Source organism: Agelaius tricolor, unplaced genomic scaffold, assembly GCF_023055355.1.
Source record: "Agelaius tricolor isolate 1412-34295 unplaced genomic scaffold, bAgeTri1.0.p SCAF_8, whole genome shotgun sequence".
Lineage (NCBI taxonomy): Eukaryota > Metazoa > Chordata > Aves > Passeriformes > Icteridae > Agelaius > Agelaius tricolor.
In genome coordinates, this window is record NW_027269268.1 from 34,604,784 (window position 1) to 34,632,214 (window position 27,431).

The 27,431-nt window shown below is 36.9% G+C and overlaps 1 protein-coding gene across 3 annotated transcripts in view; it reads right to left on the reverse strand.

Moving 5' to 3' along the window:
* Positions 1-4,340: 4,340 nt before the first annotated feature.
* Positions 4,341-27,431, reverse strand: part of ZDHHC2 (zinc finger DHHC-type palmitoyltransferase 2) — a 35,511-nt gene continuing 12,420 nt past the window's right edge. For all 3 annotated transcript variants that reach the window (XM_071432295.1, XM_071432297.1, XM_071432296.1), the window contains exons 3-13: positions 26,291-26,385; positions 23,312-23,432; positions 22,331-22,400; positions 20,681-20,713; positions 15,758-15,878; positions 14,861-14,993; positions 12,851-12,977; positions 12,595-12,687; positions 11,488-11,597; positions 10,928-11,005; positions 4,341-8,167 (exon numbers count right to left, since the gene is read on the reverse strand). In XM_071432295.1, the coding sequence (XP_071288396.1) occupies positions 10,965-11,005; positions 11,488-11,597; positions 12,595-12,687; positions 12,851-12,977; positions 14,861-14,993; positions 15,758-15,878; positions 20,681-20,713; positions 22,331-22,400; positions 23,312-23,432; positions 26,291-26,385 (944 nt within the window). In that variant the 3' untranslated portion in view covers positions 4,341-8,167; positions 10,928-10,964. The remainder of the gene's footprint in view (positions 8,168-10,927; positions 11,006-11,487; positions 11,598-12,594; positions 12,688-12,850; positions 12,978-14,860; positions 14,994-15,757; positions 15,879-20,680; positions 20,714-22,330; positions 22,401-23,311; positions 23,433-26,290; positions 26,386-27,431) is intronic.

Sequence of the window (27,431 nt, forward strand, 5' to 3'; positions counted from 1 at the left end):
AATTTTTCCTGCAATGTGATTATTTGGTAAGTTCAGCTCTGTTTTGTTAGGCATGATAGTTCTTTTCTACATGCTGACATAGAGGAATCTAACTCACAGCTCCCTGACTGATTTCACATTCAGAGCAGAATTGCGTTCATGGGTTTCCAGTCATTTAATTCCTACTGTCCTGAGTTGGAAGAGGGGTGATTGCAGTTCATTTCTGAGGCATCCTAATCTCATTAGTGCTTTTACCATTATGCATTAGATGATGGTGGCTTGTTTTAACTTCACTTGTCTTTGGCTTTAAGGTTGTGATAGTGAAAGCAGGATGAAGTCTTACTGTGGCCTCCAGGGTTTGCATAGACATGGAATGAAGAGCCCCTGAAGTTTGATGCCTTTGCTTTAAAGTAGTAGCTTTGCCTAAAGCATATGGATACAGCTATCTGGTTAACTTCAGCAGAATGACTCTTCGAAGGACTTTAATGGGTTTTTGTTTTGAAGTTGGTTTTTAATCGAGGATCAAAGGAAGCTTTTAGAGCCTTCTGAATGTGTGCCTACAGTAACAGTTCTAGTGCCGATGGGGATTTGCTTTTGAAGTAACTGCTGAGCATCCCATAAGCTGTGCTGTGCTTTTCTTTGTTTCCTGTTGTAGAATCAGGGAATGGTTTGGGTTGAAAGGAACCTTAAAGACAATCTAGTTCTAAACCCCCTGCCATGGAGAGAGACACCTTCCACTAGACCAGTGTGTGACTTCACTGAATTCTACTCCTGACTTTTTTTTCAGTAACAAAAGCATTTCTCAAAAGCCACTGGTCAGCATGAAACAGATTATGCTTTATTCTGTGAGAGAACGCTTGGTCTGATCGCTGTGTCTGTTGAGAGTTGATTGCAGCCAGGGAGACATCTGTGCATCATTCATTTCCTTGGCAAAATTAGATTTAGTTTCCATTAAGGAGTGATTTAAATTGTGAATTGTAGAGATTATGAAAAAAGTAATTTCTTATGTGTAGCACCATTACATGTAAACTTCAGAGCATGAAATCTATTTCCAAAGTGGCCAGCTTTAATTGCTTTTGCAAAAATTAATGTGCAGGCACAGTTCCAGCTGTCTAGACATGCACCTTTTTGTTCAGAGACAAGAATTCTCTTTCTAGGCCTCTGCTTTTCCCAATCCATTTGAAATACACTGTTGTTGAGTAGGTTTGTCAGAAGAAATGCAGTATCAAAACCTGTTATATTTGATCTTTCTATTTTTAATCCACTTGTATTTTTGGCTTCTGGAGTCAGATGAGTGTTCCTGGAACCTTATGTTCTCTGCCACTAATTTTTTTAAATATATATAATTTTTATTTTAAGCATTTAGTTTCCTTTGCTCATTGGAACTAAGCAAGAACCATCCTTGACGTGGAGGAAAATAGGTCTGGGACACAGTATTTAAGGCTTTTTCCCACATGAATTTGCTGATGACCTATAAACTCTTGATATCCAAGAAATTTCTCTACCTTATCTGACTGGTTACTCCATGCTCAAAAATGCTTCATTCCCTAACTCTGAAAATCCAGGAAAAGTAGCAGGAAGCCTTCATTCATGAACAAGATGCTTCTGATTCAGCTCAAAATGCAGAAAGGTGGAAGCAGGACATGTGTCATTATCTGGAATAAGGAAGATTTATCCTTGGTGGAGGAAGATGAGATTAGGAATGTAAAAACAAACTGGACACAAAGAAGTTCTGTTTTAAACTCCCAATTGGTTTTTCAACCTTGAATTAATTAATAACTCACTTAAACCAACATGCACTGAAAGAAAACACTCCTATACTGAAGCAGTTTTTAGGCCTTCACTGGAAGTTTAATAATCACATGTTAATGGATTTAGGGTGGTGTGGGTTCATTGCAGTTTAGTAACCTGTAAAATAATTAAGTGCAATTTTAAATAAAACAGACTTCCCAAAATTTTAATTTTACACCACCACGTCAGTGATGGCAAAGAAAGCCAAAAGCTTCCAGTAGAATTGTGGGTATTTGTCTAACTACTTTTAATTGTTGAGTTTGAACAAAATCTCACAAAGAATAAATCCCAATTTTTACATAGAGTAAAATCAGTTATCTCTCTCTGTGTACTTTTCTATTCATACCATGAAGTTATTTTCCTGGTATATCTTATTTAGTGCACCTGGTTTACTGCACCTTGATTGGTTCATGGGAGATTATTTTATTTCCCTCATCCATGAGGCTGCTTATTTGATGTCTATTTCCCTCTTGCACTACCTCACACAGGTAGTGAAATGAGGATGATTCTCCTGCATTATTTTATTAGTCTTGGATTGGGAATAAATCTGCACATTCATGCCAGCTGTGAAGATCTGATTTCTGCAGGGGCTGCTGTTGTCCTTCTGCTGCCAGCAGAGATGAGGTACTAGTTCCTGCCTCTGTTGGACAATTGTCTTGCCCAAGAGTGCTGTGTCCCATGCTCCTAAGACACTTGCCTCAGTTAACTGTGTTGGATAATGTGAGGGAGAACTGGAGAAAAGGGAAGGGAAGCCTTTTCCCTTCTCTGTGTACCAGGAAGAAGTTGGGAGCAGATGAACTTTCTAAGCTGCGTTACAGAAAATGTGCTTCATTTTTTGTAGGACAGTGAAGCAGAGCTGGGGTGGCATTGGCAATACCCTTTCTTTACTTCTCATCATATAACTGAGCTTGGCAAGCTCCCTGTTTCCTTCATTCTTGTCCCTCTGCATGCTCTGGGGAGTAGCTGTAGTATCTATGATGAAGCTCCTGATTTTTACTCTTGTATCTATTTGAAATACTGGCCAGTTAAATCTCTTGATGTGATGGAGAAAATAACTGGAAGTCAGTTCCTGTTGTTCAGGCTGTAACAGTGTGTGTGTTGTCTATTTTTGCCTTTATAACAGGAGCTCTTTCTTAAGTGAACTAAGAATTATTCTATTTTCAGATTAAAAAAAAAGGAAAGTGACTTCATAAAGTGATGACTGTCAGGAAGTGCTGGGTCTGTTCCAGTTATGCCAATCAGTTAAACTGTGAGCTTGCAGAGGGGGAGAGAGGGGAGATGGCTTATGGCACATCTTCCAACTCCTGCACTCAAACTATTGGGACCATCTGCTTGAGATTAAAGTGATCTAGGAGGAAGGATGTGATCAATGCCTCAAATACAGGATTTTAGAATGACTGAGTTACTGTATTTCAGTGATGAGTGACAACTTAGAGATATGAAGGAATTAGCTATCAAGAGTCAACTTAGGTTCTTTATTATTCTCCCTACCAAAATAGTGATTGTACATTTCACATTTAACACTTTCCATCTGGACTTCTAGGGAAGGGAAGGAGAAGAGAGAAAGAAAGATGATACAAAATTTAAAGAAGGAACAATCGAAAAACTGCCAAGAGAACATGGCAAGGCTTTTCTTAGGTTATGTCAGATGTCACTTGCTCCAAGTTTCATCCCAGAAGGCTGGTGCTTTTCCCATCCTACTACAAGGTCACTGATAAGCAGGTGGTAGATGCAAGTGAAGTAGCAACAGAGACATCCCACCACCCCCACTGCATAGCAGTACATTCTTTCTTTTTAATCTTGTTTTGGATGAGAATGTTTGTGTATGGTTCAATACCACTATTTTTGGAAGGGTTTTAAAAACAGGATGAGCTTGGACCATATACTGCATTTTATGTCTGAAGTGGTAGAGGTGAAAGCTGCTTTCATCTTTACATAACTGTTCCTGCAGCTTTAGAGGTCCCTGAGCCAACAGTCTCACTCCTCTCTGCACAGGAAGTGGATCCAGCACTTTCCTAAGGAGGACTGTTAGGAAAGAGGGGGGAGTCAGGCAGCTTTGAAGAATCTGGCCTGGCAGGGAATGGAGAACCCTCATGAAGCAAAGCTGCACTGTGGTGGCACTGCGGGTGACAATCTTGTTTAGAAACTATCTTTCTTGTACCTTTTCATTTCTAGAAAGGGTAGGGGATTTAAGACACCCCCACCTCCCTTCCCCCACCCCCCCCGCCACCCTTTTTTGGGGAACAAAATTCCACCTTTTTGACTATCAACATTACTCAAAAAGGAGGGCAGCTCTCTCTGCTCTGCCAGCATAAAGTGTTTCACCCATGAAGGATGATAAAAGAACTGGCTCCTTCTCAACCCCTTTCAGTGTCAGTGCGTTGTGAGGTGAAGCTTGGAGAAGGGCAGTACACCTACAAAAGTCCAAGACTCCTGGTGAAGGGGTGAGGGGGGACATTTACAGCAGCTGTGTTGCCAGTGAAGCCCTAGTAGGCAGAGATGATGTTGTGCTGTTCAGGTCCACCATCAGTAAAACTGGGAGTACTGTGTCAATGACTGCTACAGCCATGGCATGCTGAACATGAAGCATTTATTTATGTGAGCAACACATTAACACGTGGCAAAGTTATACACTAAATTGATGTAGAAATATATTTCCCCCCACCTCTCCACACACCTGTCAACTGAACCAGGGGAAGAACTCTCAGTTAATTAAAAAATCAATTGAAGAAAATAAAACAGATAGGAAGTGTTTTAGTAATTTTCTTTTGTGCATTCTTCAAATGGTAAGGAAGCATCGAATAAAATAATAAATACAGAGAATATAAACATACCTTTCCTTACATATTCAGATGTTTCTTTTAAGGGAAATTAGGTTTCAGTCCAAATATTGATGAAAAACAGCTACAGCATTCCACACACTGAAACAAGCTTGTTTCCTTTCTGGAGTGTCCCTCACAAGAGATACTCAAGAACCACCTGTATTTCATACTGTGCAATGTGCTCTAGGATGATCCTGCTTGAGCAGGAACCAGGTAACCCCAGTAGTGGTCCCTTCCAACCTTTACCCCTCTGTGATTTTGTGTTTCAGTCATTACCTGCCCAGCCATAGTCTAAGAAAGAACTTTCAGTCTGTAACCTAAACTGGACACTGTTTTTTCTCTCAAGTTAAAGTATTAAAGCGCATAACAGCAGCTGTATCTTAACTGCTCACATAGATTGTGTTCCATTTTCTTAACAAAAATAGTTCTCTGTGAAGACTTTGAGTACTCTATCACCAGTACATCTACTGATATAGAGTATGTGTGGACTACTTCTGGTGCAGATGTTTTGGATTTGTTCTAGCCTACAAATAAAAGACATTTTTTATACATGTAGGGAACTATGCTTCATATGATTGTTTACATATATACAAAATAAATTTAACTTTGCTGTCATTTGGGACTCAGGCCCATCTGAGGAGTCTGCAGAACTCATCTAGTTTCCACTAAAGCTTGAAACGCACCAGACAAATACCTCTAGACAAATATCAGGGATATTATTTTCTTTTTAGCAAAAAAGTAGATTAGTAACTGTACAGTAGGTAAAAAGCACTCCTTAAAAAAAATACAGACATTACACAAAAGGCTGTAGTAAAGTGCCTAGCAAGAATATAAAGGACAGGAGAATCAGTGTATGCAGACAAACAACATTGCATCCTTGCTACCCTGACTTCTTCACAAATTCTCCTGCATGCATTGTAACACTGACAATGGTCAGTATGTCAAAAAGAGAATTTTCATTTTGTTATAGAAAGTATTAGAGAGTTTAAAGCCAAGAGTACAGTCATATCATCAGAAATTATACTTTGGAGCATGATTGCCTTGATTTTGTCCATACTCTACACAGTGAGAACTGCCAGGAACCCTTAAAGCCTGCTGACAGTGCTCTTCATGGAGACACAGCTCATGCCATAGCTACATCCAGAGAGCAGATGTAGTACAGCCCCCTGGCTCAGACCTGCTCGATGTTCACATCTGAGCTACCATCCTTTCCCTTTCTCCTCCCTTCATCAGTGTCTGTTTCCCATGCCTCCATCAGTTTTCTGTGAGGGGGACAGCCTCTGGCTGCAACAAAACTGCAGATTATTCAGGGCTATTGTGCTTTCCAAGTGTGACTTCTGAGACATGGAGAAGCCAGGCATTTCTTGATCCCTTATCCCTGTCCTTTCTCTACATGGATCCCCAGCCTTACTGAGAGATCTCAGAGCCCTGGACACAGAGAAACCAACATTAGAGAGATCCATTTCCATGATGTGTTTTGCTTGGGGAGGAAATCTTTTGTCTTTACATAAAAATATGGTGCAAGACACACTGAAGCTGAATTTCAACTTTCTACTCGGTATTTTTAAATGCATGCTCCATGACAAGCCACCCTGTGACTAACTGCATAAAAAACAAGACTCTACAGATAGAGAACCTGAAGTGTTAAAAAATATATTTTCCCTCTCCCCCTTATCCCTTGACAAGTTCGCCTTTAAACAAACACGAATATGAGGTAAGCTGACAGAACAACACTGAATAAAGAGCTGCAAAAAATCTTTTGGTAACTAGATCTCTGCAGGCATAATGTAAACTGTATGCTACCTTCATGCTAGTTTAAAAAAGGTGTTCTACATCAAGGGATCCACACTCTGGCACTTCTGGCAATAAACAGATGTTTTCAGGCTGGTAAAATTTTTAGATTTAAAAGAAAAAAAGTAAAATAAATACATTTTCCCTCACTAGAGAAAAAAAAAAGCCACATTTTGCTACACCAGCTATCACCTAAGTTGCAAACCCAAGAAAGACAAATTTTGAAGTTACCTGCTGGTAGGAGAGTTAATGATAGTATCTTTTGCTTTCAGAATTATATCACTTAGTCTTGCTGCCAGTTTCCTAAACAAATGACTGGCATCTTTACACTGTGAACCAACCCACTAAGTAGTTCAGGTTTGATAATAGAAGTACTTTCCTGTTTCAACCAAACTCAGCATAGTCTGAGGTTTTCACCTTTCTTTTTTTGACTTGTCTTTTTATCTAGCCCCTTAGAAAGCATAACTAAGTTCCTCCTAAAGTTGTTTTCAGAATAGAAATTTGCACTTAAATGTAAACACTGATACCATAAATGTAGTGTATACAAAAGGCACAAGACAATTAGATTTGTGTTGCTGAAACTTCCTTGACTTTGAAAGCAAAAAATGCCTCTTTTATTCTAGTCAGTAAACTCTGATCCTAAGAAAGCTGCTAGCTCCTAACTTAATTAAATGGGATTTCCTATGTGCAGCAGCTTGGCTTTTTGGTATTGTAATCAAAAGTCCATTGTCCTGTAAATGCAAATATCATAAGTAATAACAGTAAGTCACCTTGACTGCACATGGTATTCATCATGTTATGCAGTAAGAAAGGCAGTGTCTTGAGGAAAAAGTGAAAAAAAAATCTGAGACAAATATTGATTAATAGGAAATTAGGAGCTTGAAGGACAGTGGCCCTCAGTAACTAACACAGGTTGATAAAAAGCCTTTTGGATCAAAGTTCAGGGCCAACATTTGCTTCCCAAAGGGGTAAGAGCTCCAAATGGGACAATAAAATCCCATTTCATAGGACTATTCTGTGAAGCTGCCATCAAAATCCCCAGCTGGCCGGTTTCATTTCCATATTACCCCCCTGAACACAGGCTTTTCATTGCATCACTGAGCAGGGGCCCACTGTACCATTCAATTAACCAAAGGATTTTTTTCCCTCTCAACTTTTCCAACTATCTGTAGTGCAGATCTTTGGGAAAATAGAGCTTTTACAATAATGTTTTCCAAAAAATGTTCCAAAAACAGTCAGACACTTCACTTAGGTCTTCTTCAAAAATTGCTTATCAAGGGCTCAAAAGAAAATACAGTCCACCAAGCCACTAAACTATTCCTAATCAACACTGGCTGTTCTCCCAATTCATAAAACCAGTAGTGCAGAAATTTGATTTTAAAGTCAACTACTTAGAACAATTTGAATGAAAAGGTGAATTTTCAAAACCAAGCCAAGAACATGAACTGATAGTAAGGAGGTCACATTTTTCTTGTGCTGAATACCAAAGTAAAACCAGCCATTGAATTTTTACAATTGTAAACGCAGGCTCTTCTTTTGTACCACTTTCTAGTACTCAATCATCCTTCACCATTCAAACCCAGTAATTTTAAGTTGAAACATCTTTTATATGGTTCAGAAGTAATATGTTTAGTTTTGTGTTTCAAGCAGTGACATGGAGACAGCTAATCATCTGTCAGTTTGTTTTCTGAGCACATCCATAGAGGAGCAGACAGGAGCAGCTGGCCAACAGGGCTGGTACTTGGAAGAATGCATCTTCCTTCCAACAACAGCTTGTTCTTAAACTGGAACAGAATATTAATCACAAAACACATTATTAGAATCAAAGAATACTTAAAAATGATGTTATTGTAACAAGTTTCATCAACTTGAAGGGGAAAGTGACTAACAGCAGAATAAAAATCCCAGCCTCAAGAGGAACCCAGTAATACTGTTCACAGGTATGTTATTTATCTACTTCAGGATGACAGTGATAAGTACTGACTACACAGCAAGCAGGCCACCAGTTTATAAAATGAGACGAGCTATTTTTACTTCCAGATACCAACATAATTAAAAAATAATTCTCTATTACATTAGTGTAAACTACATCTGGCACTTTCGGTAATCAGTCCTCTGCTGAAATATGAAGGATTATAGGATACAGGATATTGAACAGATCCTTCAGTGGGACAGAAATTCTAATTCTAACACATTGGCAGGGGCTGCAGGCTGTATTTTTCATATCTAAGATGAAATTACTTGGTTTTTGTGGTGACTTCAGCAGCTCTATTAAAACTATTCTATTCAATCCCTAGGAACAAATATAATTCCTATATTGACAATAATGTAATGAAGTTAAATGTGAAGTAGATAAAAGAAGTTTTTATATACAGGCTCTTATTCCAGCAACTGTATGTGGCATATATGCAGACAGCAATCTATCTTTTTTGTTAATTCTCCAGAAAGTTTTAACTGCCACATAGAAATATCTCAGAGTACAGGTACAACCAATCTGGTGCTTATGCTCATGCCAGAGAATTACCAGTTCCTGCTACCCTTCTGAAAGTGCATGAATCCAAGTGAGGCAAAACCAACTTCCAGGAGCCCCTTTATGTGACTTTAGACTTACTCTTTGGTACATAACCTCCTCTGAAAGTAGTCTCTCTTTAAAAAGCCATGTTCCAAAATGGACACCTCCAAAAAGAAAAAAACAACACCAAACAAAACCCCCAAACCCCACAGAGTGAAGGAATCTGACTGCAAACACAACTCTTTCTCAGACTGGACTAAAAGAAGAAAATAATTTAAAAAGAGCACAAGATGTTTATCAAGCTAAACTGATGGGAAAATCCACCCACTTTTAACATATTTAGAACAGTCACAGACTATGTTTGATATTCAGAGTAATCTGAATGACAAAATTCCAATAAAATGTACACACTCTTCAAAGAAAAATTAAAGTTTAAAAGCTATTACTTAAGTAAATAAAGTCTTAGAACTTCAGAAAGTAGAACTCCAACCTGATAAAACTAGTTGCAATTCATGGTATTTCTGTAACAATCCAAGGATCTGTTTCTTTAAAGTCTGTCTCCAATATTTTACTCTTGATTAGTGATAACATGTAAGACATTAAATCAACTGAAAGTGAGCAATTTAGTCTTTTCCAGAAGCTATTGTTTTGTTGAAAGAACGGATGGATTAAACAGTGCAGAAATGCAATGTTTTACATTTTGAACAAAGGGTTAGAAATGAGGGGTTTATATTCTATTAAAATACCATCCAGAGAACAGTGAAAATTGCAGACACTGTCTGAGTTTTTTTCACTCATCTCTTTAACTCTGTTCATCTGACACCCACATTTTCAACACCTCTAACACTTCACATCATCATCAAGTTTGCAGATGTACCTATATCTGGAACTGTGTCTTCATCACTGAACACAAAACCAGAATGTAAGGGCCAAGAGGTTTTGAAATTTCTCTCATGAACCAAACTGAACTTTTGGGAACTTTTTGGTACAAGCTATGGGTCCATCTGTTGCTATCTGCACACTTACTAGTTTTATAATCTGCCTTGACAGTGCAACACCATTCCTAATGGGTCTAAGTAACAATCACTGCAGTTCCCTGATGACTTTCCATGCCTGTCATTTCTTCCATGAGGGACCATGAGCAACCTCACTGCCATGACAGCATGTCCAAGAGTCACACCACACATAAATGAAGGACTTTCACTTGAGATGCTTTTTCGGGATGACTGAAAAGGTGCTTCCAACAGCAGGGAAGAAATGACCTTGCTGGAACAGCTCCTCCACATCAATTATTTGGTATGCAAAAATTCTTAGGGTTGGAGTCAAACTTTTTATACAGTTTTAAATACAAAATAATTTAATTCCATAAGTTTTGGTGGAGTTAGCTATATTCAAGTACTAGAGTGAATGTGATGATTGTGTTCATTCTCCACAACCCAGGGTGAATGTCAGCTCCTGTTATGTACCCAACAGAATTTACTGCTGCTTCTCAAGTCTGTGTTGCAAGATATTAATGCAAGAAAATATCAGCTGTGTTTTTACTATTAAATAGGATGCAGCTCAGTCAGTACCTGACTCAGAGCAAGACACTAATAGCTTATATATTAGACTAAATCCTTTTTGCTTCATCATTTGATAGACTTTTACCTGTTTTAGCAGACAAAGCTATGATCCTTGCATGCAGTCTTAAGAACCAGCCTAATTTTCAAACCTAGTGTTACAAATATTGGCTGAACAGCTTGAATACTCACAATTTTCCGTATCTTTCTAAATAAAGGGAATAATAATAATATTTTATTGGACTATTACCTAAAAAGCAATGAGTATTAAGATCAAACTAATTTGCAAACATTACACATCAAGAAATAGGAGTTTAAAGTTTTAGTTTAAAACTATGAATTCATGTGCTACTACATGTGGTAAAAAATTAACTGAAGAAAACAGGAAGTATTTTAGTAATTTTCTTTTGTGCATTCTTCAAATGGTAAGGAATCATCAAATAAAATAATAAATACAGAGAATATTAGCATACCTTTCCTTATGTATTCAGATGCTTCTTTTAAGGGATATTAGGTTTCATTTTCCATGGTTAATGCAGGATTGCTCATACCTTAAAAGACAAAAAATAGTATTCCCACAGGAAAAGGTCTCATTTCAAGATTTCATTATTTCAGCAAATTTATTTCATTTCATTATTTCAGCAAATAATACAAGCATGTATTAACAATCATTTTAATGTCATTACTCTATTACCAAGTCAAGTCCTGCCCCATATCTATTATATAGCTTGTCACTAGCTGCAAATAGGTGTCACCTCTTTTATGAGAAAGTTGTTGTCAAAGGTGCTATCAAGCCTATATTAAAAAATAATTAGCACCTACTGGTAACAGTGTTCTAATGTCCTTGGTCAGGTTTAAGTGGGAAAGGCACAGCAGCTTTACACATGGAACTTCCTACTAGCTTATATTGTTAAAAAAGCTTCATAAATTATGGTTCATGAATACAAACCATGTGACTGTGGCCATTATTACAATATATCCTCCAAAAGAGTTTACACAACACAAATCACTGCAGCATAAGTCAACTCCTTACCAACTTTGCCCTTGTCAGCCTTTGCAGCAGTTTCTGGCCAAGATGGTGCATCTGTAAGTAGGTGGCTCTGGGAATCACGCAAGGGCTTTGCAGGAAACAGATGGTTCTCACTGTAGCACCAATAAAAAGAACATTAGTGAATTGCAGTAATTTTTCATCTTTTTACTACACATTACAAACAGTTTGTCATACACAGTATTTTCCTTACCTCACCTTGCTGATGTATCACTACTTTTTTATCATTATATACATTACACTGTGGTTGTCACAAGTGCAAGCACAATCTAAAAAGCACAGGGATTTTTAATTTGACAGATATTTTATATTAATACATGTACTTCAGCCCCAAATGCAATCTTACCTATATTCTTCTTCACTACAACAAATCTGACATGACAAATAGTGGAGAGAACATCTCCAAAATCTCTTTCCTAATGTAAGCTACAGAATGCTGGGGTAAGATAAAACATCAAGCTGAAATGCCATATAATTCTTTTATGAATAAAAGATTGTCAGTATGATTCTATTATCATTTCTTAGCCTCATATTCACTATACTTATCAAACATTTCAAAAAGGATGCAATATGAATTTATTCAAAGGAGAATATGCATACTTTTCACGCTTTAAGGAAGTCATGTCCATTAAGGATAAGAATTAATAAAACATGTTCTATTATCAGTAGAAACAACACTTAATATTCAGCTTCCCGTGCTTTGGCCCAAGTGCCATTAGGGATGATTCCCTTATATGGAGCAGCTTTCACCAGACAAGAAAAAGCAGGCATCCCTCAAAAGCCATGCAAGGCAATGGATTTGTATCACAGGCAGTGTGAATAACCATATGTATGTATGCATAAAGAATACTGCTGATACTGATTGTTAGGCAGGTGTGAAAAATTCAGGTCCTGGGATGTCACTGAGCAGAGAAAAAGCACATCAGGGGAAAAATTCACCCTGCCTCATTTCCATAAATTTAAATATATATCTGAGGATTACCTGATTTACAGCTTAACTGTTAAAATATGACTTGGATTTATTAAAAGGATACTCTTCATTTGCTTATCACTTTTAAGTATATTATGAAATGGGTAACAAAAGCAGATTACCTTTTGGATGTTGAATTAAGTCCACCAGGTGTGGAAGCTTGCTCAGGATCCTGATTAACAAGGCAAGTTGGAAAGGAGCAACCATCCCCTAAACTGAAAAATTCAAATTGGTGTCACATGTACAAAAAACTCTCAACTTTGAAGAAGTTTATTTATTTATTACTATATATTATTTCAAAAAGCAAACCATTCCCCAAATGCTTTGGATCCTGATCATTTAACAGTTTAAATAAATTAAGCATTAGGAGCAGCATACCTTGAAAACACAGGCAGCAACCAGTATTTCTTCTCATCACCAAACACCTGCCGTAGGTTTTTGCTGAAGCCCAGGCTAAAGCCATTCTTATCTGTTCTGTGACGAAATATGGGAGCTCTGAAGACCTCTTAAAAGAAAAAGATTAATTAGACCTCTTTGCAGGTTACTCCCCAGCAGTACTTAGGCAATTGCACTGCCATTCACCCAAGAGGAAATACTGCCCAAATGACTGAGAAAGGGAGTGAGAGCACTCTTGGAAGCCAAAGTCAATGAGTGCTACACAGGCACTGTGTGTGTGGAACAAGTCCAGTGGCTGAGAAGGGTGGAAGTCCCTTTCACCCTCCTCCCTCATCAAGGCAAGGAAGAGTGAGGAACTCCGTTTTTAAGCAGGCATTATAAGTTTATATGAATATTTCAGTCTGTGAATATACCACAGACAGTGTTCAAGAAAGAAAAAACCTAAACAAAGGGATTCTTACAGAAAAAGTGATGAAAAAGGAGAAAAAGTTAACCTATTTTAGTAGTAAGACTAGCTTTACACACACACTGGGGTATGAAAATACTGTGTGTTTTTACCACTGCATAAAGAAACGTCTTTGCTCATAGACCCAGATTATTCCCCCTGGCCATCCAACCTAAATTTCTGGAGAAGAGAGCTAAATATAGCTTCAAGTGTTGCAAAGTGCCTGAAGCAGAAAATTCATTCACTTTTCACCAAGTGACTGATAGCCATTTAATTCCCTTAATTGGCTACACATAGCAGGCAAGCTCTGTCCTGATGTCCTGACAGTACAGCTCCACAAACCATGTCAGAACCATGCTGAGACTGTCCTTCTGCAGTCAAACCTTAGCCAAGAACTGCTGGAAATGACCTTCCACATGTAGTGTGCATTAATTACAATGGCTTTTAAAGAAGGGGGAAGGGAAAATCGGGGCATCCTTTTAGATGCCCATATTAGGCTAGGAAAAGAACTCTCAGGAGGATTTAAGCACAGTCACACTTAAAGCTATCATGGCTTCTTTACCAACTTACTGCCTTTTTAAGGCTTCACATATTGAGCAATTTCCTAAACTAAAATTGGAAGAAACACCCAGATCTTTTTGAGTAACTTAAGTATGCAGGAAACATGTTATATCACCAGTATGGGATTCCATTTGTTTTGAAAACACAAAATGTTGAATTTGAAGTGTAATGTGTTATGATTACCTCTGGACAAATTTTTTGCACTAAAATTAAAAGACCAGTTTATAAACAGAACACTAATTTATTTCCATTCAAATAAACATCTTTAATAAAACTTTTCTCTACTTATACCTAGGTAGAAATTAATACCAGCAAAAAATTGTTGAAAGTCAATGATTTGTTAGAATACTGAAGAAAGTCAAAAATCCTACAGGTAATCTTGAAGAAACAAGCTTTCTTCCATTGATACAGATATCTATTTTCAAAGTTTTCCATTAATCACCAAAATCATCATTAACAAATCTGAAAACAGGAAAAACCAGGTCAATTCATTAGCCTACTTTAAATCAGCTTACGTCAGCAGGAAAGCATTTAGAGATTTCGACATTTTAAGGACTGTATTGCAAATTGGCATTATTACAGTCCAGCATGCAGTAGAGAACAGGCACTGAAGTATTCTGGACTTTATTTATTAAGTTTTACATGTGTATTCAAGCATTACGTGTGCAAGCACGTAGTAGTCCATCTAACATTTATTAGGAATTTATCTTGATTTTATTTAATTTTTTTTAGTTTATTCCATTTCTGTTAACAAACTGTGGGTGGAAAGCAGTGTAAAGATAATGTTAAGTTTACTGATAAACTTGGCCTTTTGGGGCAAGAAAAAAAATCAAAATTTCCATGGAACAGAAGAACTTGGGAGTCCTCTAACCAAGATGCAAGGAACCAGTGCAGAATTTCCCACTTCCTCCATTATACCCATGCATATAAGATACATTTATTATTTCTTTTTTGCTGTCAAACACAGAAGCATTAAATCTACTTACCTAATGTAGATTTATTCTTGCTGACAAGCCAACAGTGATACCCAAAGAGAGAAGACAAACTGACAGAAAACATAGCTGCAGCAAAGAATAAAAACATGATGTGGAACTTGGCTTGAGTATCAGGAAGGCCATTCTGAAAATTAAAAAAAAAGCCATTAGAATTGGGGAAATAGCTATTTCATTTGATTATTAATAATCCCCCATTCAGCCAAATCAAATTCAGCACACAGACAAATACACTACACAACAAGAATATCAATAAATGCATTATATACCTTCTGTGTACAGACAACCATGCAATTAGATTGGTGACAGCATCTAAGTTAAAGGAACAGGCCCTTTCTGGGAAATGATAAATACTGAGAAGCAAGAATCTGAAATTCAGATCTGAACTTTGAATTGTCTTTTAGAGAAGAATGATTTGAAAAAAATGAAGGCTATAATTGCATATATAGGCTATACTTTTGTACATGACATTAGGAGATACTAGCTTACAATGCAATGCCTTGGAATCACAGAATGCCTTGGCTTGGAAGGGATCTTAACAATCATTTAGTTCCCAATGCCCCACATTGGACAGGGGCACCTTCAGCTGGACCAGGCTCCTCAAAGCCTCATCCAAGCTGGTCTGGAACACTTCCAGGAATAAGGAATCAATAACTCCTCCGGGCAACCTGTTCCAGTGCCTCACCACCCTCACAGTAAAGAATTTCTTTGTAATACCTAATCAATATCTGCCCTCTTTCAGCTTAAAGCCATTTCTCCTTGTCCTATCACTACATGTCCTTGTAAAAATGTCTCTCTTTAGCTTTTCTGTAGGTTCCCTTAGGATCTTAGATTTCTTGCACTGCAGTAACTCCACACACTTAAAGACAGCATGTAAATCAGAGTACTTACTGTCCAAAACTTGATAAAATACTGCAAATCTGTTGCAGCAATGAAAAGGCAATACAGTAGTGAGTAAGCCAAGAAGAGAAGAAAAAATTTGTAATTGGAGAATCCTACACAGTTGTTCACCCTGATAAAAACAAACATATAAACACCTAAGAATGAAATGTCATCAAAGTTTTCTTTGCTTTCATCCAGTTTAAATGAAACTTATTTACTCCAAAAACATTTATACCAGCATGTAAACCAAGTTTTACTTGCTATCTCTACTGCCTAAAGCTACTGGAAAGGATTAACCTTCAATTTGCAAATTAGTGCAGTAACCCAAATCAAAACACCACCACCACAAAAAAAAAAAAAAAAGCCCAAACAACTTTACCAGGTAACACTGCTTTCAACAGTTTACTGAAATGAATTTTTCACTTATGGTATGAAACTTTTTCTCAGCACATCTGATGTAAATATGATTGCAGTTAACTTTTTTGTTTTTAGTTTGCAGGTAAGTACCCATGTTATACCATTAGGCATACTGTATGTCAACAGGGACAGTAACAAGCCAGGAACTGAAAGCTGACTGAATTTTGTGAGAATAAAAGCAGTCTCATTTAATCCAGATCTTCCTTCATTAATCATACTAGATACTTAAAACTTCTCATACTATAAAATTTCTTAATAAGGATTCTCAAACATAAGAGCATTCATAGGAGATTCCTAAAAATACTTATATTTACATGAAATGAGAGCAATGGAGAAATGCTACACTGGAATAGAAAACATTCTATAGCAGTGGCAACATGATATGGAATAGGACATTAGAAACACATCTAAATGTTAAAATAAATCTCATTTTATCATTTTCACTTATGGGCTTTAAGATCACCTGCCTCCCATTTGCAAAGATTTTTATACATGATAATGAGCAACTAGTATACAATATGATGATGAGGGTGCTTTTAGTACCATAGTAGCTTCCCATTAGAAACAACATACTAAGTATTAGGAATTTTAGAGCTCTATTAAACATAAATTGATATTACACCCACCAAATGAAAAAATATTGGAGCACTCCCCATGGGCAGTTTATTGGTAAACTGCTTCCTCTTTTATTTGGTTGCATTGAGAAGCTAATCAAAATTATCTTTGCACTAACCTTGACATAATCTTCATATGAGTTTAAAAAAACCTAACTGATACTGTCAATTCAATTGGCTGCCAAAAAGATCAGCCAATTAAGTGAAGACTATATCCATAAAGATACTTGTGCATGGATAAATAATTCTTTAAAAAAAAAAAAAAGGTGTGTCGAGGCTCAACTTTAGCTTCCAGAAGTGCAGGACAAGTTACCACAATTGTTCTCTTTAGGGAGATGGTGATGCTAATGGCAGAAGACATGCTAATCAGATAAGGGTAAAATCTTAAAATAAGAAAGAAATTTTCACTGTACCTTACTGTTCCCATTCTCAGGATGGGTAGCAAGTTGGGTCAGTTTGTTCTATGTTTTGTTTAGAGAAAACATAACATCTTGGCTAAATATTAAATTTTGCATTTTCATTTAAAGATGCAGCACTAGCTAAGCATTCATATTAACTACAGTTAAGCAGTCACAATAGATTGTTCTAATTAAAGAAAAAGTAGATATATTTGTAAGCTCCTCATTATTCTTATTGAAAACTAAACATGTAATTCTCCACAGTGAAGTGGGCTTTTTCATTATATATGTAAAAGTAAGCAATTCCATGATAAACTGCAAGCAATTCAGGTTCAAGTTTTCTATGATAATCCTACTTTCCTTTCAGGATACTTATTTTTGAACTGTTATTACTTAAGACACTGTTTGATGTGAGAAAAGAAATATCAAGTGAAATGTTATTCCCCAAAGATGAAATTTCTTGTATCAAAGATAGATTTCTTTGTAACTGTTGTTTTGCAGAATGGCATGTGGCACACGTGTCAAAATAAACTTGCATAAATTATTATTCTCCCTTCAAATCTGACAAGGCCCCAGACTGCAGAGGTTGTACTGGAAAAGAATATTCTTCATCAGAACACTGAAGAGAAGGCAAACACCAAGGTTTCATAATTGTACTGTTTGAGCATGTAGCATCAAATCTCAAACCTCAAGAACAGTGGTTAGATTTGAAGTCTAACAGTTCTGAGAAAGAGTGAAACTGATAAATATACCAACAACCAGCTGGTATAGTAATGGTCTGCTATTCAGTGAAACATTCAGACAGTCAAAACAGTCCAGAATAACAATTTGGATTACAGCAATCATTTTAAATGCTCCATTTTCAAGTACAAAAAAGAATATATATCATTTCTGTCTGAGGGGCTAGTTTACTGAAAATGCCAGGCAAAGAAATAATTTACAAGGCACTGAAGGTGATGCAATTCAGCTAGCAAAAAACATCACAGAATCCAGGAGATGCTACCTATTTGGATCACTCAAAAGATAAAGGAAAGATGTTTTGAATTATTCCTAAGGTATTCCTAAATGCACCTTGTTAGTACTAAGAGTGTTATACACAAACAATATTTTTGGTGATGCCTCAAGCCATTGGATTCCCACCTGCAGGTCCATCTGTATAGAATGAGGAGCAGCAGCACTAGAAATCCCCAATGCATCACTTAAACCTTTCAGAGTAGTTAGTGGGCAGTTAGCATTAAATGTTTCTGTTTATCACAGCGCTTCCATTAGCGCAGCAGTGACAGCCAAAATAAAGCCTCCCAGAGAGCAGAGGACAGCTGACTTGGGGCTAGGACATGACAACCTCTCATTACCTCTGCCTTCCAATAGGTTATTTTTACCCATCCTCTCTCCAGAAATCCTTCTCCTGGCAGAATATTAAAATTAAATTAGAGAGACAGCTCTCGTTGCTCTTTTCCTGCTCTCCGTAAGCATCATGTGAGTTCTTTCCCCCTTCCTTCCCACCCAACTTGCTCCCACCAAAAAATGGCAACATGAAAAGCAAAGCAGAACCTAATGATGTTCAGAGAGGCTAAAGCCCATCCTTTATACTGAACTGCACCCTTACTTTTGTTGGCAAGATAGCCATATATTTCCCTAAGAACCTTTGAACATGGGTCTTTACAGGAAACCATAAAGCTTGATCAGCACCTCTGCAGTATTTCAAAACTCTTTCTTCTCTTCCACATAGTTCTTTTTTTTAGGGTGAGCAAGGAACTGTGAACATCTGCTCAAATTAGGAAAAAACATACAATACCTCTTTTTCTAATGTATTTCTGTTAGTTGGAGTACAAAAGGAACACCTCTCCATCAAGAAGCATTACACACCTTTCAATTACCTTCTCTATTTTTATTTTTATTTTTTGCACCTATTGCTCATTAGATTAAAACCAATGAGCAGTGTAAATACTCTCTCAAACTGGGTATGTTTGTGTTGTTAGATTAAGAAGAGTGCAAACATGTATAGTAAGCAAATAGTACTGAGAGGAAAACAGAATTTTTCTAGAAGTTTCTGCCTTGTGAAATAACATTCACTGTCCCTTTACACAAAACCTAAGTACTGTTTATAATCTGCTATTTGATACAATGGATTTTTATTTTGAAATTTACATGGAGGACATTTTCATGTAAATGTCTTAAGACATAAAAGGACAAAATAATCCCAAAGACACCACAGAGCTTATAAGAAGTGTTTATAATACTGAATAATATTAGTCATATTGAGACTTTTCACTGGTATTTTGTCAGGAATAGCCTGGCAACTGCTTACTGTTTTTCTTAGTTTTCAACAAGGTAGCTATTAAAAAGCTGAAAAAAGGAAATTGTCTTTTTTGTTCTAAGACATTTGTTCCACATTCAATGGAACCTGTTTGCTTTGTTGTGGCCTTGTCTGTCATTTTTGTTTGTGGGTTTTTTAAAGAAGCACACTAGAATTACTGAACGACCTCAATTTTCACATGCTGATTATCCCTACAGCACAAAAACTCTACCCTACACTGCTAACTATTTCTTTCAATTGTATCTACCATGTAGATGCCAAATAAGATGAGATGCTTAAAATCAAATTACATTATGGCAGATGCTACAGTCAGGACCAAGAGAAACAGGGGGACCCCAGCACCCCTTCCTGCCCCAGGACAGAGCCTCCTCTGAATTTGGTATAAGAAAGTGTGAAAACAACTGCTTAGAACCATCTACCATTCAGTTTGTCCAACACAGGGGATTCTTCTTTTCTGATCACTTTATATGGTGAAGAACTGCCATGTAACACTCAATCCTCTAAACTTGGACCTTACTAAGCATTTATCTTTAATTATTTCTGTGAGATACACCTGCCAAACTGACATAAAACTAATTACACATCATTCTATCCACTGGTTCCAAGGGCTGCTAAGAAAAGACAGGAGAACAAAACCACTGTGTGGGCTGACACGGCAGCAAAATGAGCGAGGCAGAGGGGAGAAAGAATCAAAGAAAACAAAGAACTCATAAAACTGAAAGTGCTAACCTGGTGTTTCCAGCAAGCCCACCCCAGCTGGAAGTCCTGGGAGCTTTGGTAAAAGGAACTAGGCACAGCCTTGCCCTTTAGTTTTAAACCTAGGGTGGCACTTCACCCTTCAATGCAACTAAAGCACATTTACATTCAAACTCAATGAAGAAAAGATGCAATTCTTAAAAGAAGCTCTCACTGATCAGAAGTCTACTTCATCCACACTTCTAAAAAACATAAAAAGGGACCTAAGTCAAAGGTCCAAGCAAAAATGATATTTGAACTTCCTTCTGTATGTCACAACTAGGAAAAGAAGACACACAGTAAACAACTCCAACAGTTCTGCAAGAGCAGTAACCTCACACACACATCTAACTCTAGGAATGCTGAAGCATCATCATCATCATGGCAGGCCCCATAAAAGTGTATTTTATCAAATCAGAACATAAGAAAAGAAAACCAATAGTACACTCACCAAGGGCAGTGATGATCCATTTTCAAAATGCATCTTTAAAAAGCCCCAGCAGAATTCCAAGCATCATCAAAAGAAAAAAAAAAGTCAGAAACAAAGTTACATGCAGATTTAAATTATTTACCTACAGATTAGGAATTATCTATATTTACTATGTGTCATGTAATCTATTTAATAAATACATCTATTTAAATTCACATAATACAGTTTACCCACAAGAGAACTGCAGAAATGGCAGATAAGCCAAAAAGAAAACATTTGACATGTGAAGAACTTATGATTTAAGAAAATGCAATCTATAGGATTTGGCCAACTTTAGCATTTGGTCCTCAATCTGAATAGGATTTTCAACTACTGTTTATTTTCTGTCAGAGCCTTAGAAACTGGGCTAATTGAATTACTATGTAGTGATACATCTAAATATATTTCCAAGAACATGGACTGTTTTTTTAGAAATAAATACATTTTTCTATGCAAATATAAAGGGTTTCTAAGAGATTACCTTATATGAAAAATCCCAAACACTTTTGCAATTAATCACTCTCCATCAATAAAATGTTAGCAAGAAAATCAGATATGATTGAAATGAGCAAATTTTGGTAAGGTAATAACAAAATAAAGGTATTCTTCAAAATATGTTAACTAATTGCACTCTGCAAATTTCACTCACATTTTGTGGATAAAAGGCACCTCTTTTCTTCACTAGAAGCACACATGACTATGTTCCTATCTCACACTGCAACCACCATTCCAAACAACACAACCAAGATGCTCTTCCTGCCTCAACTCTGCCTCTCTTTCAGTGCCTTGCTGCTTTCCTGGACAAAGCAATGTCTTCTCCCCCTCACCATCGTTGCTGTAGCTGAAGAGTATTTGGAACAGCCTTAAACCTAAGCATACACCTCCCTTGGAAGAAATGTCTTCTCTCAAAGTTAGAAATATAAAGCACAGGGGCCAGAGTGAAGAAACACAGAGACATCCAAACTAACTGGAGAAGGGTCACAGAGAACAGCCAAAAGAAAGATTAAATTAGAAGGCAATCAGACTTCTGGAGAGTATGATATGAACTTTCTTTTGTAGGAGACAAACAAGAACTTAATTTTATGGCTTTAGTTAAAAGTGGGAAAATTCACTTAATTTTATGGCTTTAGTTAGAAGTGGGAAAATTCTTGGCTGTTTCTTTCTTTAAACAAAAGTAACCTGCAAGTTATCCAGTAAAAAATAGGATTTTAAGTGTATTACCTCAGGTAAGATGTAAGTGACATCATGATTAGATTGAGATGGGTAGTGATGCTTATTCAGATTCTAACAAAAGAAGTACATCTTTTTAATCAGCTATTTTTGGTTACATTCTTAAGGAAAATTCTTTATTAATATTTATAATTTTTAACCATTATGTAAAGAATGTGTAAGACCATGTAATCTATGGCATCAAGGGAGTCATGAAATGAATCAGACTAAGCTACAGACTTCCTTGGAAATAAGTAAATGAAAACAAAATCTAAAAAAAGAAAATCTAAGGGGGGAAAAGTGTATCTGCCAAAATATTAAGCCTGAAAAATCTACTCATAAAAAATAAAAGCTTCTATGCTAAAAAAAAAAAACCAAAAAACTGATTAATTCAGAAAATCACTTATTTAGGGATATTCTTACTTGTCGCATACTGAACAGTGATGGCAGCGATCTGGTTTTACAAGATGGCATCTGTCACAGTATCTGATTGCTAAAGAAAAAAGTTCCAAGATTAGATTTCAATGTAAATTTACACATTTTGATCTCTGAATTCTGTGCAAAAGTGAATACTATCAGCCAGCCCAGCAGAACCCCCAGGAAAGCCTTTCAGCATGATCAGAAGCAGTTGCAAATACCAAAGCATTCTTGCAATGCTGATTCTATCAGACTGAACCCAAAAAGCTCAATTTTTGCCATCTCTGCTAATCATACTAATCTTCTTTTTTTTTCCCAAGCCTGCAAAAACTCTGCAAAACAACCAACCAACAAAACCCACAAAACCCTCACTAGACTGGAAAAATGTCAAATACCTTTCAACAATATAGCTCTTTTATAGCTATTATTCTAATAGCTTTAATTTATTATGTGAGATTATCTCTTTGATTTGCTTAGCTAGGCAGCATTCAAAAACTGACAATATGAGTAGGGCATTTTAGTAGATTAACTTTTAGTTTGGAAGATCTTCTGTTCTTGCAACTGAATGACCAACAAGTAAAACAGTAACAGTTTCTTACTGTGATCTATTTAGCTAAGACATGCAGACAGTGATTCTGTTTTTATTATTTTTTAACCTATTATAAAAGAAACGTACACAGTTAATGAATGCTACATCCTCTTCTGCAGCTTGTTGGTAGCACAAGCTATTTGTCAATATCAATTGAAAATAAAAGCAAGGCACTGCCAATCCACTTTAAAATCTGAAACTTACGCTGCAATTTACTTCCCAACAATCTTTATACACTGAATAAATGTTGCTAAATTAAAGTTCTGGAACCACTCTGTTATTTTATGGAATATGGAAAACACTTCCCTTCAATCCAAACCCTTAAAAATTCTTTGTTAATTAGTTTCAGTAGTCCATCAAGACCCCTGCCTTTGTTAGTGTCCTGAACAGCTATTTACCTCCAGACATTGTCCGTGTATAGATAGGAAGATCCTTGGCTGCTCGTCTTAATACTTCTTGCTGGGATTCACCTCTAGGCTCCCTCTCTAGGGACTCCTTGTCTGAATATGATAGATGGAACTGGAATAATTTTTAAAATCAAAGAAATATTAGAAAATTCCAAGTTAAATATGTAACTCTAGATGTGTAAAGAGGAATAAATATTCATTATATAAAGATGGATTAGCAACATGTACAGGGTATTACAGCAAATAACCCAGTGTTCCCACGGCAGCTAATTCATTTTATGGCAGCTGAAGACAAAATTAAAAACACTTCTGATTTGGTATAGAGGCAATGCTGAACGCTTCCAGAAGTATTAAGCAACATTCTTCAAGAGAAAGATCAAGAGCTTATCATTCCTCAGAAATTCCTCAATTTACTTCTGTAATGCCAAATATTAACTAGTGAATATAATGTAGGGATGTCAGTGTTTAACTAAAGGAAAATACTCTACTAGTAATAGCAGAAAAGACAGCTTTATTTCTCTCCTGGTGTCTGGCATTTTCCCTTTTATTCTTTGTCACTGCTGTTTTCTTCATGCAGGTGTTAGGATGTGTTTTTAGTTTCGAGACTGGATGAGAGAAGGAAGAGATGGGTCTTGTATAGTAAAATAACCATATCTTGAATATCTGCCTGAATAAAATGGCAGCTTCTGTCACTGCCCAAAACAATAACAAACATGGCTCTAGAAAGTGCTGAAAAGGTAAAAATTACTGAAAGAGATGCTTAGTATACATGAAATACTACAAATTTCTTAAACACCAAAGTCCTCTGCAACACAGCAAGATAGCCAGTTTTGTCACTGTAGCTTCTAGAAACAGGCAGAAGTCTTTGGCATCTCTATCAGAGAAAGAGCATACAAAACCACCTTTGAAAAGAAGTCCACATTTGGCAGGAAGAGCTGTCGCTATCCTGTGCCAGAAACAGAAGCTCTCTGCATAGTATTTATGTTTACAGGAAGGCTAGTCATTACAATAATATTGATTTTTTGTTCCTAAAAAAAAAGTGATGCATGCAAAAATAAGAGAGCAGACAGAAACATGCAGTTAGGAGCCTATTCTCACTTCCATGGAGAAGGCACCACTCCACCCTTCCTGACAAAGCCCACAGACTCCCAGCTGAAGCTGGATATTCACTGTTTAACTTGAGTTTCTCAGGCCACCATTTTTTTCCCCTTGCAAGAACACTCTTACCAACATTTGAGTTGATTTATATTGGGATACATAAGATTTCTCACTACAGAAACTTAGTTTAGAATACTTTTTTTCAAATGCTTATTTGACATAAACAGAGCTGCTGTTCCATCTTTTTTTTTTATTGCTCCTCAGAGTAGTCCTGCACCTAAAACCTTTGTGCCAGGGTACCCATTTTCACTCCCATCTTCATGCAGTGCTTGTATAAAGCTGGTATGCACAAGTAAAGAGCAGCACACACTACAGTAAAATCCATCAAAACCTACTTTACATGTAAAAGTTTGAAATAAGCTTAAAAGAAAGCTGTGTGGCTTGCACCAGCTGCAGTATTCATGAAAACAAAATACAAAAGCTTGTTTTTCAGTCCTCAAATGAGTATTTGCTAGCTCAGTTCACTTGAAAAGACATCTTTTTCTATTTGCAGACTTATCCTATAAAATGGAAGCTAATCAGTAACTTAACATTACAAACTACCCTAATTCAATTTTTAAAATACTGCTCTAGTAGAATAAGAAAAAGACATGGAACAACAAAGATATCACTTACTGCCAGCAACACTGTGTAAATTCAAACACCACACATTGCTTTCTATTACTCAACTACAATGCTTTTCCTAACCCATTTGAAATTCTCCAGTAGCATTGTATGATGGATTTGGAATTGTACTATAATCAGCAGGATTTGTCAAAATGCTTTCATTGGCATCAGCCCAATGATTTGAAAACCCTTCTAATTATCAGTACAGTCATCATATACATGCATACATTTTGCTATATAATTTCCAAATGAAACGGGTTTTTAACTAATTTTATTCCTACCCACCCAGGCTATAGTAAAGAGTGCAGTGTGAACCCCAGTGAAGATGGCAATTAGTCTGAATTATTTACTTGCTTTCCCAATTACATATCCTAGTTGTGAATGAAAACTATTTGGAAAGGGACCTCCACACAGCAGACAATAGAAATCACAAGCTATTCATTTTAGGTTGAGCTAGAGTTGAGTCCATGCCAAAGTAAGTGTTTGCTTTGTGGGTATTTCCAGCTACAGGACAGGCACAGCATGGCTCCTCCTGACCTCAGAGGTTGTGTAACACAGCACCTACTGAGGACTCAGGGGCTTCTGTACAAAGAATGGAAGGGGCCAAAAAGTTGTGCTAGCTACAAAAAGCTGCACGAGCAGAACTTCCACTGGGGCCATTGATGAAGAACCTTCCCAGATCTCTTTTTTCATGCAGCTGTTCTTTACCAGCTCCCCTCCTGCTTAGCCAGTGTGGCTTCCCACCATCAGCTAACCTAATGTGTACTCCCACCACAATCCAAAAGCACCTCCATACCAAAACAGATGGGGAAGAAGTTTTAGTTCAGAGGACAGACAGATGCCGACAAGAAATATAAGTCTTAAACACAGGGAAATAAATTTTTGCCCATGTAAAAGTCTGATATTCCCAAGGCAAAGATTCAGGCTGCTAGTTCAAATAACTCATACTTTTCAAGTGGACAGGATTTTTTCTTCTACCATAAATATCTCATTTTAAAATACCTATCTAAAAAATTAGAGAAATTGTTACTTTTTTTTTGTCTTGGTCACTACACTGATTGCAATCTGACTCCTATTAAGAAGCTGTAACTATCATTTGTGTTTTCCTACAGAGTGTAAAACTACATGAGATCAGAGACCAAGTTGTTCAAGCACTACAAAATCAGACATTTGGCTAGGCTATTTCATAAACAAAAGTTATCTTACTTCTTTTGAAGGATTCATTGGTAGCGTAAAGATTGTTTTCCAATATGACCAGACGAACAGCATGAAAAATATGTGGTAAGCAACCAGGCACACAACTAAAATCAGAAGGGAACAGAATTAATACAAACAGACCAGTGATATTGTAGTACTTACAAATAGTGCCTGTAGGCATCACAGATAGTTCTCTAACAGATGTAAATACAGAGGCTCTGGAAAAGCTTTGCCACAAAAATACTGCACTGCAACTTTACATAAGACAAATGCAAACTGTGTGGGGAAAGTCATGATACAGTCTACACAGATTACAGAAGTTTGAGGAAAATGCTTAATAGCCTGTTTCAGCCCCATCATTAATTAGCAAGCAGTCTCCATAACACATTTGCTAAACCCTAATTAACTGATGGATCTCTGCCTTTTGGCATTATAGATCTTGTAGGAGACTGCTAGCCATGCAAACCCCCCCTCTGCCTCCCTCCAGCCAAAGCCCCAACCCCCCAAAGGATGTAAGGGCACAATGACAAGTGTGAGGGAGTCTTGGGGCAAATATGCACATGATACCTGAGCAGTAATCATATCCAGTTAATTTGTTTTTCTAGATTTTAGGAGGGAGGACAGTTGGGTGGTTTAAAACCTACAGGTCCTTTAAATTCAAGTGTTCATTCACTACTTAATATTCTTCACAGCCAGTCAGCATTTATTCTTATGTTTTTTAAATAGATGACAATCAACCATCAATCATCAATCACTTACCATGCTGAGTTTTTTACTAGAATACAGAAGGTAACAGTAACTTTTCCAAAGAGTCTGCCATAGGTTGATAGGTATTTCTCACCCTAGTAAGCAATTCACTACAGTAAATAGCAAATCAAAAATTCATATCCCCTGGTTAATTTACTCTATCAACAAGAAAAGAGTATTCTTCCACAAACTCATATCCTCAAAAAGTGTCATAATGGGAAGCCTGTGTACTTTCACTCCAGGATCTGAAATGCTGCCCCCTGTATGGTCAGCTCATGGAGTCTTTTTATTGGTCATATTATTCAGGTCTAGAGAATTCTTTATAACACATGCATATGGTGCATATAAATGCAGGAACAGTTGTCTGGTATGTTCTTACTTTTTGCAATTTTGCCTTAAAAGT